The sequence below is a fragment of the Sphaerodactylus townsendi genome, linkage group LG16 (assembly GCF_021028975.2).
Source record: "Sphaerodactylus townsendi isolate TG3544 linkage group LG16, MPM_Stown_v2.3, whole genome shotgun sequence".
Lineage (NCBI taxonomy): Eukaryota > Metazoa > Chordata > Lepidosauria > Squamata > Sphaerodactylidae > Sphaerodactylus > Sphaerodactylus townsendi.
In genome coordinates, this window is record NC_059440.1 from 10923329 (window position 1) to 10941012 (window position 17684).

Below are 17684 nucleotides of genomic sequence, written 5' to 3' on the forward strand. Positions count from 1 at the left end.
TGCTCTGTTTAGGCAGAAGGAAAGCATTGCAAGATCCATCCAGCTACAATAGATAAAGGTCTGTCCGAGCACCAGCTCATTCCTGACATATGAGGTGGTGTCACACTGCAACATTTACTAGGCAGACTTTTGTCCTGTAAGATGCCATTATATCCAACAACAGTACAGACTGTGTTATAGAGCCATTTTGCATATCCTATCTGTTTCATTAGGGGACCCCACATTTTTATGTTGTAGGATAAGGAGAAAAATCTCTCCATGCTGTCATTTTTTGAAACATCTATCATGCCCCTTAGCGAAGTCTCTCTCTCTTTTTTGCTGAACCCAAAGGCCTGAAAAGCAAGAGCCTTTTTGCATAAGGAAACTGCAATTACCAAGAAGCTGATAACTTTTTATAGAAGATTCCCCCCACCCCACCCTTTACAAAGACTCCTAAGGAGGAAGAGGCTACCTGATCACAAGTCCCAAAGGATTAAGAGCTGGCTGAAAAGTATCAAACAATAAGATGCGGGGGAGTCAGCAAAGGACTATCCAGACTGATGGGAATCGGATTCCTTCCCCAACTCGGCGGAACTTTCACACTGGCATGTGCCAAAGAGGGAGCAACCCGAAGCCGCAAGCAGCACCGCGAAAGCATCAGAGCTTTTTTGCTACAAGGCAGGGAGGGGATAATGTTTCAAGCGCCACCTCTTTTGCTACCATAAGTTGAAAAGAGAAGGACTCCTGCCGCCCCCTTCCTCCTCCTAGCAGGAAGCAGTTGGGGGCTGCTCCTGCCAATTCTAGGTCTGACCCATTGGGGGCGTACATTCCAGGCTGTTCTCTGATCCAGCAGAAGAATCGCGGGACGAACGGCCCTGCAGGAACCGGATGATCTTCTCAATGGTGGCCTCTTGGTACTCGTGGGACCACCTGCAGGGCAAAAAAACAAGTCCAGTTGGGCAAGCAAGAAGGAACCTGGGCTGTGGTAGTTGGGCTGAAGGTGTCCCAAGCTCTAGGTCAGGGGTCTGCAACCTGCGGCTCTCCAGATGTTTATGAACTACAATTCCCAACAGCCTTTGTCAGCATGGCCAGGTGGCCATGCTGGCAGGGGCTGATGGGAATTGTAGTTCATGAACATCTGGAAAGCTGCAGGTTGCAGACCCCTGCTCTAGGTCATGGGTTCCCAATGTGGAGGCCATGGGTGTCATGGTGCTCCCACACCTTTTCTGGCGCCCACCAGGTTAGAATGCACCTGCCCCCAACAAAGAACATTCTCCCAGATACACTTTCCATCTTTATGTGCACTGCAAAGAGGGTGTCCCCATCTTGTGGTGGCTTACATTGCCCCACAGCCTCCCTACCCCAAGACTACCAGTGTGGGAGGGTGTCCTCTGCCCACTCACTTGATGCCGTTGAATTTCAGGACGGCTCGCATGTCTGCAGGAAGCGTCTCGGGGTCAGGCCATTCAAAATGGTCTGTTACTGGGATGACGTTTTTTCCACAGCTCAGGGCTGTGGCAATTTCCTGTTGAAGAAATCAGATGTCATTTCCCCCTTCCTTTCTCTTTGGGACACACGAGAAACAGCTGCAACTGCAGATAATGTCACAGGGAAGGCGCCCAGTTAGAATCATTCCAAGTTGGACTCCAACTTGGCACAGGATTTCTTCTCAGGAAGAAACGTTCCCTAGCCAAGGCTAGCCGGGGAGAGAATTTGAAGAAGAAGAGTTTGGATTTATACCCACTCTTTCTCTCTTGTAAGGAGACTCAAAGGGGTTTACAGACTCCTTTCCCTTCCCCCCTCACAACAAACACCCTGTGAGGTGGGTGGGGCTGAGAGATCTCTGAAGAACTGTGACTAGCCCAAGGTCACCCAGCTGGCGTGTGTTGGAGAGCACAAGCTCATCTAGTTCACCAGATATGCCTCCACAGCTCAAGTGGCAGAGCGGGGAATCCAACCCAGTTCTCCAGATTGGAGTGCACCTGCTCTTAACCACTACACCACGCTGGCTCTCAACTGATACACTCTTGGAGGTGCCACGAGGAAGGAGGTGGCCAGTAGGAGTGGGCATTCAGCAAATTTGGAGGTTTTTTTCAGATGAAAAGCAATGAAAAGGAGAGGAATAAACAGATCCCTAAAAACGCCTTTTTAAAAAAAAGCCCTCTTTCCCGCCCTGCCTTATTTGCTGCTAGCAGGTGAACTATATACCCGGCCAGGCCAAGCCTAGCACCCTGCCTCCGAACTCTATGTGGACCGGGGTGTGCAGTGTGCCCTGGATCTCGCGGGCAGTAGACAGCACAGGTTCAAGTTTAATAATCGAAATTTTTTTGGAGAAGCCCCATAAGCCAATGTCTTTCTGCAGTGCCGCTGCCAGCTTCTGTGTGTGTGTATGTGTGTGTGTGTGTGTGTGTGTGTGCGTGTGTACAGCTGCATGACGCAAAAGCCTTTGCTCTTTTGCCACCCTGCCCTCTCTATGAGGGCGTGCTTGCCTTGTGCACCCAATCTTTGCACTCGGCGTCTTCCATACACTTGTCCAGGGAATGCGAGGAAAGGACCAGGATGAAGTTGCGCGCGCTCATGACGCTCTGAGTCAGCTTGTCCTCAAACTTCCCGGCCTCCAGTTTCTCTACATCCAGGAAGACGCTGAATCCGTGCAACTGGAGGTGGACTTTCAAGAGGCTGAGGAAGAGAGGAGGAGGAAGAAGAAGAGTTTGGATTTATATCCCCCCTTTCTCTCCTGCAGTAGACTCAAAGGGGCTGACAATCTCCTTGCCCTTCCCCCCTCACAACAAACACCCTGTGAGGTAGGTGGGGCTGAGAGAGCTCCGAGAAGCTGTGACTAGCCCAGGGTCACCCAGCTGGCGTGTGTGGGAGTGTACAGGCTAATCTGAATTCCCCAGATAAGCCTCCACAGCTCAGGCGGCAGAGCGGGGAATCAAACCCGGTTCCTCCAGATTAGATACACGAGCTCTTAACCTCCTACGCCACTGGAGGAGTTTGGATTTATACCCCACCTTTCTTTCCTGTAAGGAGACTCGAGGTGACTGACAAGTTCATTCCCCTTCCTCTCCCCACAACAAACCTGTGTGCCGTGCTCACCAACCCTCTCACCTGGCCAGCTGGGATCCCGTCATTCTTCGGTAGCTGATGAACACATCCGTTCCCTCCAAGGTGGATTTTGCATTGCTGCACGGCAAGGGGGAGTGGAGCATCTCTGGGGAGGAAAGGAGCAATTGAGGGTGACATGACTTGATTTGGCCCATAGCTGCTGACCAGTCAACTTGGGAAGGGTCCTCAAGTGTTTAAGAGGAACCCAGCGTGAACAGAAGGGGTGGGGAGCTAAGATGCCAGCACAGGCATCCCAGACATTCTGAAGCAAACTAGAGTTTGGGCTGCTCTGCTCCCGCCCATACTTTGGCCAAGCAGCTGCCGGGGTGGATGCGGGAGATTCTTGGCAGCATTTGCAGCTCCTATTTATTGCCGCCGGGCTTGACTGCAGGAGACGAGCCCTGGAGACCTGTGAAAACATTGTCCCCTGCCTGTCCTCTGCCGATCCTCCCCGCTGCAGAGGATTCAAAAGGCAAGGCAAGAATTCAGCAGAGCTTCGTAAAATGTGGACACAAATGGCTGCAGCACAGCAGAGCTAATCCCAAACATGCCTGTGAGCTTCAGCACAAAGAAAAGAGAGTCGTTTGTAGTTTCTAATCTAATAAAAAGAGTATTTATTAGCGAACTCCATTCTGGATAGAAAGGTAGATAGATGGGTTCACTATTCTATTCTAATCTAGCTGGATGGGGATGGATGCACTCAGCATCCAACCTCTCTACGCACATGGTGCAGTAGAAGGTTTTAGAGCAAGAAGAAGAATGAGCCGGAAGGAAGTCCCTGAGAGTATCAGTCTAATATCAAAGGGATAGTACCAGCATGATAGAGTAAAGGTGGCAATCCCTGGCTTGCTAGTAAAAAACCCTCTGTGGTTGAGACAGGGAACGGTGTAAAAGTCCTTCACTTCCAACAAGGGGAAAGGTGGAAGCCGAAGCTGCGCTGATTGGCTAGCTCTGGCAATGTCACCGAGGAAACCTGTCCTGATTCCTCCTGCCCCTTGCATTTAACCGTTTGTGGGGGAAAGGTGATAAAGGAACGATGAATGTATGTTTGTGATGCTCTTAAGAAATTAAAGCTGGATAACCTGTCAAAAAGATGGGGGGTGGCTCAGCGATAGAGCTTCTTCTTTGGCATGCAGATCGGGCATGCGTTGCTGGGTGAAAGGACCAGGGCGTAGGTGATGTGAGATAGCTCTGCCTGAGATCTTGGAGAGTTGCTGCCAATCTGAGCACACAATATTGACTTTGGGGGACCACGGGCCTGACTCAGCACAAGGGAGCTTCGTGTGTCATGGAGATTTAGGATTTCTGTGGGCTTATCCGCAAAGGAATCCTTTCAAAGATTGGTTGATACCAGAAGAAGCTGTGAGGTGAAGAAGAGTTGGATTTAGATCCCCCCCTTTCTCTCCTGTAAGGAGACTCAAAGGGACTCACAATCTCCTTTCCCTTCCCCCCTCACAACAAACACCCTGTGAGGCAGGTGGGACTGAGAGAGCTCCAAAGAACTGTGATTAGTCCAAGGTCACCCAACTGGCATGTGCTGGAGTGCCCAAGCTACTCTAGTTCACCAGATAAGCCTCCACAGCTCAAGTGGCAGAGCGGGGAATCGAACTCGGCTCTCCAGATTAGTGCTGATGTGAGGTGCTGAGGTGCGGCTTCCCGGGGTTTGTTTTAAGAGTGGGTCAAGGTGGACCTGGAGTCTTTTCCCTGTGGGTTGCTCAGGCAGGTCCTGGTGCTCAGAGGCGGAGCCAGGCAGCGGACTCCTCCCCCACCCACCCCGACTCACCACGTGCTGCATTGAGGATACGGACCCGATGGAAACCAACGTCAACCTGGCAGTCTTCTTGCAGCTGCTGCTCAGTGACACGGTGGAGGAAGTTTCGGTCGATGCCACAGGTCACCAGGTTGTAGGTGTACTGGCGAAACTTGGGGTCCACGCTGCCCAGCCAGTCAGCCAGGTTGCTCCGGTCGCAGGTGGAATAATTGGCGTGAGTCTTCAGTTCAGTCAGTTCCCGGGAAAACCTGGGGAGACAGAAGAACAGAAGAACGTAAGAAAGAGTCTGCTGGATCAGACCAAAGTCCATCTAGTCCAGCACTCTGCTACTCGCAGTGGCCCACCAGGTGCCTTTGGGAGCTCACGTGCAGGAGGTGAAAGCAATGGCCTTCTGCTGCTGCTGCTCCTGAGCACCTGGTCTGCTACGGCATTTGCAATCTCAGATCAAGGAGGATCAAGATTGGTAGCCACAGATCAACTTCTTCTCCATAAATCCGTCCAAGCCCCTTTTAAAGATATCCAGGTTAGCGGCCATCACCACCTCCTGTGGCAGCATATTCCAAACACCAATCACATGTTGCATGAAGACAATACTTTGCCCTGTTTGGCATTTTGATCACAATTGCAATTTTTAAAGTTTGGACAGACCACTATAAAAAGCAGAAGCTCAGCCTTGTTAAGAAACTTTCAAGGTGGTTCCGTTGTCATGTATTTCAGTCCTTAAAGATGTTTCCTTTTTCCCCTCCTTGGAGCCCCTCAATCCATCCACAATTGCACCAGAACCCCCTCCCCCACAGTGGCATTTGGGTAACACACAAAAGGATTGGGGGGGGGGGCACGGGCTGGCCTAGCCTTACCGCTTGCGAGTAATGCTGGATTTCATGCCAAGGTCCGCCTGCAAGTCCTCCTCAGTCAGCCGCATCAACAGGTCGCCATCCACCTGATGCTCCTGCCGGTGGAAGAACGCTGCGTCATTTAATTCCTATTTCTGAAATGCTCATAGATTGAGGAAACAGCAAGGGCTTGGAAGAGTGCATGGGCACTCAAATCGGGGTTGGCCAGAGATCCATACTGCGGCCCTCTGTCCTCCGCAGACTCCATCCCCACATCTCCCAGCCTGGATCTGGCCATTCTACACCCTACAGGGAGGGAGGGAGGGAGGGAGGGAGGGAGGGAGGGAGGGAGGGAGGGAGGAAGGAAGGGAGGGAGGAAGGAAGGAAGGAAGGAAGGAAGGAAGGAAGGAAGGAAGGAAGGAAGGAAGGAAGGAAGGAAGGAAGGAAGGAAGGAAGGAAGGAAGGAAGGAAGGAAGGAAGGAAGGAAGGAAGGAAGGAAGGAAGGAAGGAAGGAAGGAAGGAAGGAAGGAAGGAAGGAAGGAAGGAAGGAAGGAAGGAAGGAAGGAAGGAAGAGGAGTTTGGATTTTGGATTTATATCCCACCTTTCTCTCCTGCAAGGAGACTCAAGGTGGCTTACAAGCTCCTTTCCCTTCCAACAACAGACACCTTGCGAGGCAGGTGGGGCTGAGAGTTCTGAGAGAACTGTGACTAGCCCAAGGTCACCCAACAGGAATGTAGGAGTGCGAAAGCACATCTGGTTCACCAGATAAGCTTCCGCCCCTCAGGTGGAGGAGTGGGGAATCAAACCTGGTTCTCCAGATTAGAATCTACTTAATGCTCTTAACCACTACATCACGCTGTCTCTCATGGACATGGGAACCCCACCACCCCACTACCCCACAAGCCTCACCAAGAACTGTGGGCAGTACTTGACAAAGCCGACCTGCTGGAGCCACTTCTGCACTTCCAAGGGTTTCCAGTTGGGCACAGAGGGCAGAAGGCGCCGGGGCACCTCCTCCCCCATGGCCCGGAGGGCCTTCTTGGCCAAGGAGGAAGTGGTACCATTGGGGGAGTAGCAAACAATCCTCTTCAGGCTCTGGATGGCCCCAATCTCTGTAAAAATCTAGGCAACAAAAGGGGGAAAGGTCTTAACCACTACACCATTCTGGCTCTCAGTCCAGGGGACTCGGTCCAGGTCTTTCCAGGTGCACCATCCAATTAGATCCCCGCTCCCTCCCATTTGAAGCATTACCTTGGTTTTGTTCTGCCGGGCTTTGATGGTCGCCTCAGCGCACAGGTAGAAGGCAGCCATGCATTGGGCTTCCAGGCGGGAGCTGTCCAGCAGGGGCACCAGGCGCTGCAAGTCGTCCGCCGTCCTTCCTTGGCTGTTGTCGCTGCTGCCCAGAAGGGTGCAGGCAAATTGCCCTGGGTCCAGGGTGGCGATGAAAGGCTCCACCAAAGCGAGAGTCCCCGACCGCTCCACCTCCTTCTCGATCTCCTTGTTGGTGACCAGAACGGCGATGGCAAGGCAGGCGTAGAACCGGATCAGCTGGTCCTCGTTGGTGAAGGCCAGCGGGAAGAGCCACTCGGCAGCCCTCTTCTCGACCATCAGGCGCTGGTTGGCATGCCCGCCGTACATGGCGCAGTTGGCCAGGGCCGTGGCGCAGTGGCGCAGCACCACAGGGTCGCTCCAGCGGCACCAGTAGAGGATGGCGTCAAGACCGCCGTCGGAGATCAGGTGGAAGCAGGTCTCCTCTGAGTGTTTGAACATGTGCTCCAGGATGCCGGAGGTGCTCGGGGCCAAGAGGGGGCTGTCCCGCTCTTTGGAGAGGTTGAGGATCACCCCCAGACCGATCCGAGCAATTCGGTCCCTGGCAACAAAGGGAGGCATTACAATCTCATTGGAATTTTACAAATGGTTGTCACAAGTCAGTTATGAAAGGCTTAACCTTCTAATGCCGTGGTGGCGAACCTTTGGCACTCCAGATGTTATGGACTACAATTCCCATCAGCCCCTTCCAGCATTGGCCATGCTGGAAGGGGCTGATGGGAATTGTGGTCCATAACATCTGGAGTGCCAAAGGTTCGCCACCACTGGTCTAATGTATTGTCGAAGGCTTTCACGGCCGGAATCACTGGGGTGCTGTGTGGTTTCCGGGCTGTATGGCCGTGTTCTAGCAGCCTTCTCTCCTGACGTTTCGCCTGCATCTGTGGCTGGCATCCTCTGAAGGTGAATGCAGGAGTGGGGGAACAAACCTGGCTTGCCAGGTAAGAGTCCACAGCTCAAGTGGAGGAGTGGGGAATCAAACCCGGTTCTCCAGATTAGAGTCTACCTGCTCTTAACCACTACATCATAATGGCTCTCTTTAAAAGATGTGCAGAAATGGTTTGTGAGCAGAGAGAAAGAGAGAAAGTCCCTTTACGTATCAATCGGAGCTTACATCAACCAGGTTATATGAAAGGTATGACTGAGTTCGTTCATCCATCCATCCATCCATCCATCCATCCATCCATCCATCCATCCATCCATCCATCCATCCATCCATCCATCCATCCATCCATCCATCCATCCATCCATCCATCCATCCATCCATCCATCCATCCATCCATCCATCCATCCATCCATCCATCCATCCATCCATCCATCCATCCATCCATCCATCCATCCATCCATCCATCCTTTATTTATTTGTTTGTTTGTTTATTTATTTATTTATTTATTTATTTATATTTTGAATTTTCAAACCGCTCTTCCCTGAAGGGCTCAGGCCGGTGAACAACAGAAGAAATACAAAAATTTGAACATATAAACACATTGAAATTTATCATAGTTAAAACAATAAAAACAAAAAAAACCAATAAAACAGGGTATTGCTACAAAATGGGAACCATATATTAGCGGATGGTGACAAAACCCCACCCACCCCTATCGTGCCCACAAGAGGCCTAGATGTCATGGGGTTAAATGGTCAATCCGGCTGGCCAAATGTCCAGCGGCACAGATCCATTTTGAAAGGCCCTGTGGAAACTTAAGTCCCACAGGACCCTGGTCTCCCTAGGGCGTCTGTAAAAGCCCTTGTGGAGGCCAGCCGGATGACTTGTGGGCCAGAGACCTCCAATAGGTTCTTCTCCCTCTCTTCTTAGTCAGCTAGGGGGTTAGAGGCCATCTCTGCCTCTCAGCTTTGCTATCAATAATGTTGTTCCAGAATGAAAATTAATCAGTGAGCAGGACACTTTGCCGCGTGATTTGTACTCTGCCAACACCAAATGCTGGGAAGCACCACAGGGGTTTTAAATGACAGCTGCCCTCAATGCCTTCTGCCCTCAACTAGATGGCCTAGACTAGACCAATGATGTCAGACCTCAGAAGCTAAGCAGGGTTGGCCTTGGGTAGCACCTGAATGGGAGACTTGGATGGGAGCAGTCACATGTAGACCAGACTCAGCTCCTGACAGGCACAAAGCTCGAGCCTGGGAAAGTGTCACAGATCTTGGACCGAAGAGGGCAGAGGCAGGAATTAGGGTTGCCAATCTCCAGGTGTGGACTGGCATTCTCCCAGAATTACAATCCGTCTCCAGACGACAGCAGTTCCCACTGGAGAAAATGGGAGCTTCAGAGGGTCGACTGCATGGTGCACTATAGATTGTAGGTGAAATTCCTCTCCAGATTTTCCCCTCCAGAGCCCACTCCCCAACCATCTCAAATTATCCCCCAGCCTGGAGTTAGCAACCCTAGGGAGTAAGCCTGCCTCCCACCAGAGGGCGACTTTCAGACAGGCTCCCTTTTCTGGGAAGCTGGGGAGACAAACCTTCCCGGAAACCCCGTGTTCTTTCTTTGTTCAGCTGATGTTGGCATTGCTGTAAATTTGGCAGCTGAGCAGTAGCTGGTGCTGGGCTGCTGCCCAGTTCCCCCTCCCTGCGGCCAGATCCAGAGCAAGGCCCTGCTCTGTCTACGGCTGCAGGCCTGAGAAAGGAGACAACGGCCCTCGGGTGCTACCATATAGATATTTCATCGAGCCCAGACATGAGTTCGCACTGCCTTTATTGGTCTCAATATCCCAGAAACCGTTCCTCGCTGCTGCCTGTGAACAGGTCCGGCAGCAGCAGAAAAGAAAAACCTTCCTTAAAACCTGCAAAAACCTGGCCGGGTCAGACGCCAAGTCTCCCAGCTCCAGCGTTCTGCTTCCCACAAGTGCCCTGAAAGGTTTCACAAGCAAGGAGACAGAAGTCAAACACTTTTCATGCTGTTTTCCACAGCAACTTGCAGTCAGAGGCGGAGGTTCCTTTTAGCCTGGCACAGCTAATATCCTCTAATTAATCGCTTTGTCTTTGTCTAATCCCTCTGGAAAGACATTTAAGCCACCCACTGTCATATTTAGTGGCAGTAAGTACCTAACAACTCATCTCTGTACCGGTAAAGTTGCCAATCTCCAAGTAACAAGTCTGTCTGTCTGTCTGTCTGTCTGTCTGTCTGTCTGTCTGTCTGTCTGTCTGTCTGTCTGTCTGTCATTGCCAGTGTGGTATAGCGGTTAAGAGCAGGTGCGCTCTAATCTGGAAAACCAGGTTTGATTCCCTGCTCTGCTGCTTGAACTGTGGAGGCTTATCTGGGGAATCAGATTAGCCTGTGCACTCCAACACACACCAGCTGGGTGACCTTGGGCTAGTCACAGTTCTTTGGAGTTCTCTCAGCCCCACCCACCTCATAGGGCAGTGATGGCGAACCTTTTCGAGACCGAGTGCCCAAACTGCAACCCAAAACCCACTTATTTATCGCAAAGTGTCAACACAGCAATTTAACCTGAATACTGAGGTTTTAGTTTAGAAAAAATGGTTGGCTCAGAGGTGTGCGTTACTCGGGAGTAAGCTTGGTGGTAGTTGGTGGCTTTGCTTTGAAGCAACCCTGCAACTCTTCCAACGGGTGAATCACAACCCTAGGAGGGTTTACTCAGAATCAAGCCCCATTGCCAGCAACGGAGCTTACTCCCAGGTAAAGGATCACGTTTTAGTTCTTCGCATGGAAATCAGTGGGGTTTAACAGCGCTTAACAGGGTTACCTACACTGCTTCCCCAAACCTAGGTCTTAGGTTTAATGCTAATAATCGAGCCCAGTGGCCCAGGCCAGCCTAGATGTGTGTGTGTGGAGGGGGTGACTCTGTGCGTGCCCACAGAGTGGGATCTGAGTGCCACCTCCAGCACCCGTGCCATAGGTTCGCCGCCACTGTCATAGGGTGTTTGTTGTAGGAGGGGAGGGAAAGGAGATTGTAACCCCCTTTGAGTCTCCTTACAGAAGAGAAAGGGGGGATATGAATGCAAACTACTTCTTCTTCCCAACCTGGATTACTCCCCTGGTCCCCTGCCAGAGGCCAAGAGAACCTAGCAACCTTAGCCGTAATTCCTGTGCCTTCTGCCTTTGGAGCTGGTATCACTTGGCGTAACTAAGCCAGACGTTCCCGAGGGCAGAGATGAGCAACCGGCTTGCAGCTGCAGCGGCTGTGATACAGCCTGTTCCCGGAACTAAGTGAATCCTCCACCTGTCTCTTCAGTCCACCCGCTAAGGAGGAATGGGGGCGTGTGGTTTTCTTTTCTTCTTTTTAGGAGGCACACATCCTGGTGCTGGGAAGCAATCTGATGGATCAAAACACTCTCCAGGGTGAGGTTTTATCTCCATTAATCTGACTGTAATGCATTCCCCCAATTAGCCTCCCTATCAGGCTCTTCAAAGTACACCTGGCCCACGGAAGGGGCCAAACCTCCCCCTCAGTAAAGTTGCACTGAGCGTGTCTCTCTCCCTGGCACACCCCGCAGTGGCCCACAGCTTGCCCTCTGGCTGGTCCCAAGGCCAGCTCCAGTAATTTTGCGGCTTAAGAGGCAAATGCATTTTGTGGTCTGAGGGACAGAACAGGCCAGGAGCCCCCAGAAAGGAGCGGCCCCTGTTTGCCCTCTTGTTCCCTGAGTCTGGGGAAAGGATGTGGTTTTCCCCTTCAAAGTGCACTCTGCTGCAGAGACAACTATGAAAGGGCCTGCAAGTCCCGTACAAAATCCAGAAGGGAAAATAAACGTCCAAAGAGTTTCCCGTTGCAAAATTTCAGCGCCACATTTTCACAGGGAGAACAGACAGTGCATAGCATCAGAGGGCCGAGCCGAGCCGTGAGCCATTAGCAAACGCTCCTTGACCTCTCACGGGAATAAACCAGTGGTGGGATCCAAAAATTTTAGTAACAGGTTCCCATGGTGGTGGGATTCAAACTGTGGCATAGCGCCAATGGGGCTGGGTGGGGCACGACGGGGGCGTGGCCGGGCATTCCGGGGCGGGGCATTCCTGGGTGGGGCTGTGGCAAGGACGCAGCCTCTGCGCTGGTCCTTGGGCGGGAAACGAATGCACGCAGGCGCAGGCTGCCACGCACGCCAGTGCACCTCCTGCTAGACTGCTTCAAGTTCTGCGCGCTACTGCTGAGAGGAGGGGCGTAACTAAGGCAAAAACCACATGGCAAAATCACCCATTAGTAACCCCCTCTCGGCACACGCAAATACTTAGTAACCTACTCTCAGGAACCTGTGAGAACCTGCTGGATCCCACCTCTGGAATAAACCACACCACAGTAGTAGTTTAACATTTAGCTCACAGGAAGCAGGTGGGGCTGGCGCAAGAAGTGAGCCTTGCTGAGGGGCGGGGAGTCATCCGAAGCAAAGGGTGGAAACTTCTCTTAGCAGAACCCTCTTTTCTGTGGGCAGTATCCATGCTGGGTCTCAGGGATACTTCTTCCTGAGCAATTCTCAAGCGAGAAGGCCAAACAGTCCCATATAACACAGTATCAGAGGCGGAGATACAAGGGGGCCGGGGGGTGCGCGTTGCACTGGGTGTCCGCCTGGTTGGGGCAGCAAACATTTCACGTTTGTTTTTTGTATTTTTAGTGTTTTTACAGTTTTTGGCCTGCAGGGGGCACAGAGTTTAGGGTAGCAGCGCCAAAATTTCAGGGAGTTTTCGGGGGACTCTCCTGATGATACCACCCAGGTTTGGTGAGGTTTGGTTCAGGGGGCCCAAAGTTATGGACTCCCAAAGGGGGTGCCCCATCTCCCATTGTTTCCAATGGGAGAAAATAGGAGATGGGGGCTGCACCTTCGAGAGTCCATAACTTTGGACCCCCTGAACCAAACTTTGCCAAACCTGGCTGGTATAATCAGGATAGTCTCCTAAAGATACCCTGAAATTTCGATGCTGCTAGCCTAAAAACCGTGCCCCCTGCAGGCCAAAAACAGAAAAAACACTAAAAAAACAAGTGAACATAGGGGAGGGCAGCAAAACTCAGATTTTGCACCGGGCTCCATTTTCCCTAGCTACGCCTTGGCACAGTATTCTCAGTAGAGTCCTGCATCCTAAGGAGACCAGATGGGAGCATTTGCCGCCTCCAGGTTGGAAACTCCTAGAGAGTTGGGGGTTGATGTTGGAAAGGGCAAAGTTTCGAAAGGTGTCCATCCTCCAAAACAGTTCTCCACAGAACTGACCTCTGCAGTCTGGAGATCACTTCTCATTCCCAGAGATCTCTGGGCCCCACCTGAAAGTTGGCAGCCCTAACGACTGTACCCTTTTAAGAGATGAATTCCCAAAGTTTTCTGAAGCAGGCTAAGGCAAGAGAACTGTTTGTGCCACGATAAATAAACAAAAGGCTCCTAACAGAAATGTAGCAGTCAGGGGGAAGGGAGGATTTTTGCACGTTTAGGTTTTCTCGCTTTGCGCAACGGCTTACACTGTCCCACGCTCCCACCATTGGCCACATGCAAAAACACAGGTTCTTTGCTTTCTTTCTGCACCCCTGCCCACTTCTATCTGTCTTCAGTGTGTATATTGGGGGGCTGCTGTTTGGCCCAGCTTCCCAAGCACGGAACAGTAGCTCTTGTTCCTGGCTCACAGAACATCTTGCACAAGAGCTCAGATGACCTCAGGCCCCTTCCGCACATGCAGAATCATGCACTTCCAATCCACTTTCAATGAACTTTGCAGCTGGACTTTACTGTGTGGAATAGCAAAATCCACTTACAATGGATTGAAAGTGCATTATTCTGCGTGTTCAATGGATTGAAAGTGCATTATTCTACGCAATAGCACCCTGTCAACTCCCACAAAATTGCGTATGCTTCTCTCACATGGTATTCCAGTGTCACTCCCAAAGTATGCAGTATGAACTAGCCAGGCAGTTTGGATGCCAAAGTACCAAAGCAGTGCTGGCCAGAACCTGAGTTGAAATCCTGGCTGTACTAGATATTCACTGAGGGGACTGGAGGCAAGAGGATCAGTTTAGGCTGACACAGAACGGAGAATGTGCTTGTTTTTGTGCTGTAGTTTTGTTTACAAACAGCGTTCTGTCACAACTGCGAGGGCCCTTCCACACATGCAGAATAATGCAGTTTCATAACAGTTTGCTAGTGGATGTTGCTATTCCGCACAGTAAAACCCAGCTGCAAAGTGCATTGAAAGTGGATTGAAAGTGCATTATTCTGTGTGTGTGGAAGGGGCTTGCCTATTTCAAGTTTGCATATTACTTTTGCTTTGTTTCAGGTTTGTTTTAGCTCTGTCTCAGATTTGTTTTAAGATCTCTGCAGTCCAGAATCCAATTGCACTGTTTCTTAGATGTCCCATCCTGTTGAGTATCTTTGACTCAGTGAGAAAGGTGGACTCTAAATGACATAAGTAAAGCATAGAATCATAGCGTTGGAAGAGACCCCAAGGGCCATCAAGTCCAACCCCTTCCAATGCAGAGCCATATTATCAAAGCACTCCTGACAGATGGCCATCCACCCTCTCTTTAAAAAACCTCCAAAGAAGGAGACTCCACCACACTCCGAGGCAGTACATTCCACTGTCGAACAGCCCTTATTGTCAGGAAGTTTTTCCTGATGTTTAGGTGGAATCTCTTCTCCTTCACCTTGAACCCGTTACTCCTGGTCCTAGTCTCTGGAGCAGCAGAAAACAAGCTTGCTCCCTCACCAACATGACATCCCTTCAAATATCCAAACATAAATTAATAAAAACAAACCTCTCTTAAAGAACTGGCATAATATTACCTGGCAACTAAGGCTGGTCTGTTGTCTCTCAGAGTTTGGGCCCAGACCTATGGTTATCCACTGGAGATTTGAGGTCAACTATTGGATAGAGTTCTCTACCCTAATCACCGCAGCCAAGAAAACATGCTCCCCCCTGTATTTTTCTCTCCCATTTGAATGGGGCCACTTGGCACACTACCTGTATTGCTTAATAAACCCTGTTCAAAGGAGAGCCATAATGCTCACCAGGTTTAATGTTATGCCTTCTGCCTTGTTACATGGCAGATTTAATAAGCAAGAAAAGGCTAAAAGATTGTGCCCATGTAACGATGGCTCAGTTGAATCTCTGGCCCACCAATTATTTCACTGTCTCAGATTCAAGGAAATCATATCCAAGTATGTGAATCTTACTCCTTTACATTTACCTGATCTCCCCGATTTAATTAGATTACACTACTTGTTGGACAACCTTGATCCTTCTCTCTGTATGATAGTGGCAGACTTTCTCCTGGAAATTACTAAACGCCAGTAGATTTCCTTCGTCCTAACATGTATTTCCTGTATTGTAAATGCTTTTTAATCCGTTTTTTTAAATTGTTGTACTGCTGCCTATGCCAATAAAGGCTTGCTTCACTGGAGATTTGGGGGTGGGGTTTTTTTGGCGAGTGACACCTCAGTGGGATACAAAACCATAGAGTCCACCTTCCAAAGCAGCTGTTTTCTCCAGGAGAACTAATCTCTCTAACCTGGAGACCAGCTGTAATTTCAGGAAGTCTCCAGCTGCCACCAGCAGGCCGGAACCTTGCCCTGACCACATCTGTATAATGGGTGTGTAGGGTGAGACATGCCACTCCACCACACACCTGCAGCCAGCCTTCCATCCCCTGTCCCCTTCTGAGCTTACCGATTCTCAGCCACCAGGACCTGCTCCAGCAGTTTCGCGGCTTGGCACTTGGTCTCCAGATCTGCCGACTGCAGGAAGGAAAGCAGCAGATCCAGTCCGCCCTCCAGGCGAATCCCGTCGCACAGACCCTTGGCAACTTCCCTGCCGACTGTGGGCATCACCCAGGCTTCCTCCACCAGCGTCAAGATTTCCGCCATGCTGGCTTGGAGGTCTTTGGGGCCAGCAGCCTGCTTGACGGCAGAGATGGCCTGGTGCAAATCGGGCAGGATCCTGTGCAGGGCAGCTTGGATGTCGGTGCTCACCCCGGGGGAGACCTCCTGGTACGGCCCGGGACTTTGTGCCCACACCCCCTCATAGGTGGGCACTGCCGCCAGGGTCTCCTGGTTGGCCATACCTAAGCGGCACAGTTTGTACGCAGAGACAAGGAGGGTGAGCACCATGTGGGGAGTTGGTGATGGGGAGGTATTTGAGAACCCCCTCCTAGAGCTGGTGCCCCAAATTGAGGCAAAGGGGGTTTCACAAAGAGGATAAAGGAGGAGAGATGAAGGGAGGGTGAGAGGGACAAGTGGGGAAGGAGAGCAGGGATGGAGGATGACTGGAAGGGGAGGCAGGGAGGCAGGGGTGGCGCTGGGTACCACCAGCTGTGATGGACAGCTGGCGCCAGGTTGATGCTTTTGCCTCCTGCCGCTGGCTTGTGATGCAGATAGATCTCCCTGGCAAGAGGAACAGCGTCCCAATCATCCCTGCTCCTCCCTTGTTCCCCGGTGATGATGTCAGCCATCAAAGGAACCGCCCCTGAAAGGAGGGTCCGTCACCATGGCAACATCAGCATCCTTTCCTACTGGATCCCTAAAAGAGCCAAAGCATTATAAATAGCTCCATTGGGATGTGTGGTACCTTTCAAATAGGACAAAACCGCAAGAACACCAAACGGGCAGACTTTCAAGTGCCTGGAATTCTTCACCAGAGTAGAAGTTAAGGTCAAAAAAGGAGGGGGGGGAATGTTTCAGGAAAATACAGAAGCCCCCCATCAAAGCTTCCTAGCTATGTGGCTTCTCTGCCCTCTTTCTTTTCCCGTCCCTCTTTCCCTGGCTTCCAGCCCCCCAGTACGTTTGACACGTGTGATAATATTGGTATGGGGGTGGTTGGTTATTTTTAGCCCTCAGTTTTTAAAATTGCACTGAAGCCGGTGGGATTTTATTGAATTTTACTGTTTAGTATATTACTATGCTGTTGTGAGCTGCCCTGAGTTCATTTAGGGAGGGGCGGCCTGGAAATCGAACAATAATCATTAGTAGTGATAGTAGCAGGAGCAGTGATAAACAAACACACTAATAAATAAAGCAACCATTTTCTCCGGCGAAACTGATTTGTGCCACCTGGAGATCAACTGTAATTGCAGCAGATCGCCAGATCTCGTTCAGAGGCTGGTAACCCTATTTCCCTGCTGCACCTGGGGGTTGCCAACCCAAGCTGGCATGCTCCCCCCACCCCCAGTCATGACACTGCTGGGGATTAGATTTCTGCTTGCTGTTTCAAAAGTTCTTCCTCTCCTTCACCAAAGCCGCTGTCAATTCTGGCCTTCAAGTGGAGGGCGGGAGGCATTGAGCTTCACTTCCACCTGGCAATCCAGGCCAGCAAAGAGGTAGCCTGTATTAATCAAACCAATTAAAGCCTGAAATGCCTGCGTCTGTCTGTCTGTCTGTCTGTCTGTCTATCTGTCATGTTTTTCTAAAATGTTCAAGTCTAGAAAATAAACTTGCTTCTTTTTAAAACTGGAAATAGGAAGCTCGGAGCTTGCAATACCTGCTTCTTTCTTTCTTTCTTTCTTTCTTTCTTTCTTTCTTTCTTTCTTTCTTTCTTTCTTTCTTTCTTTCTTTCTTTCTTTCTTTCTTTCTTTCTTTCTTTCTTTCTTTCTTTCTTTCTTTCTTTCTTTCTTTCTTTCTTATGTTTTGTTATGTTTTGTCCTATGTTAGGTTTTCTAGAATGCTGAGGTCTAGAAAGAAAGGAGTTCCTTTTTAAAACTGGAAACAGGAAGCTCGGAGACGTTG

The 17684-nt window shown here is 50.6% G+C and overlaps 1 protein-coding gene across 2 annotated transcripts; it reads right to left on the reverse strand.

Annotated features, from left to right (window-relative positions):
* Nucleotides 1–370: 370 nt before the first annotated feature.
* On the reverse strand, nt 371–16384 carry SARM1 (sterile alpha and TIR motif containing 1). 2 transcript variants are annotated; one of them, XM_048519260.1, is made up of 9 exons: nt 15634–16384; nt 6944–7562; nt 6635–6814; nt 5716–5807; nt 4871–5106; nt 3091–3193; nt 2469–2658; nt 1383–1504; nt 371–909 (listed from the first exon to the last, which is right to left on the reverse strand). In XM_048519260.1, the coding sequence occupies exons 1-9, from the start codon at nt 16071–16073 to the stop codon at nt 780–782; spliced, it is 2112 nt and encodes a 703-aa protein (XP_048375217.1). In that variant the 5' UTR covers nt 16074–16384; the 3' UTR covers nt 371–779. The 2 variants fall into 2 exon arrangements, with proteins under 2 accessions (XP_048375217.1, XP_048375216.1); XM_048519259.1 differs by having other exon boundaries at nt 6602–6814.
* Between the last annotated feature and the right edge of the window lie 1300 nt (nt 16385–17684).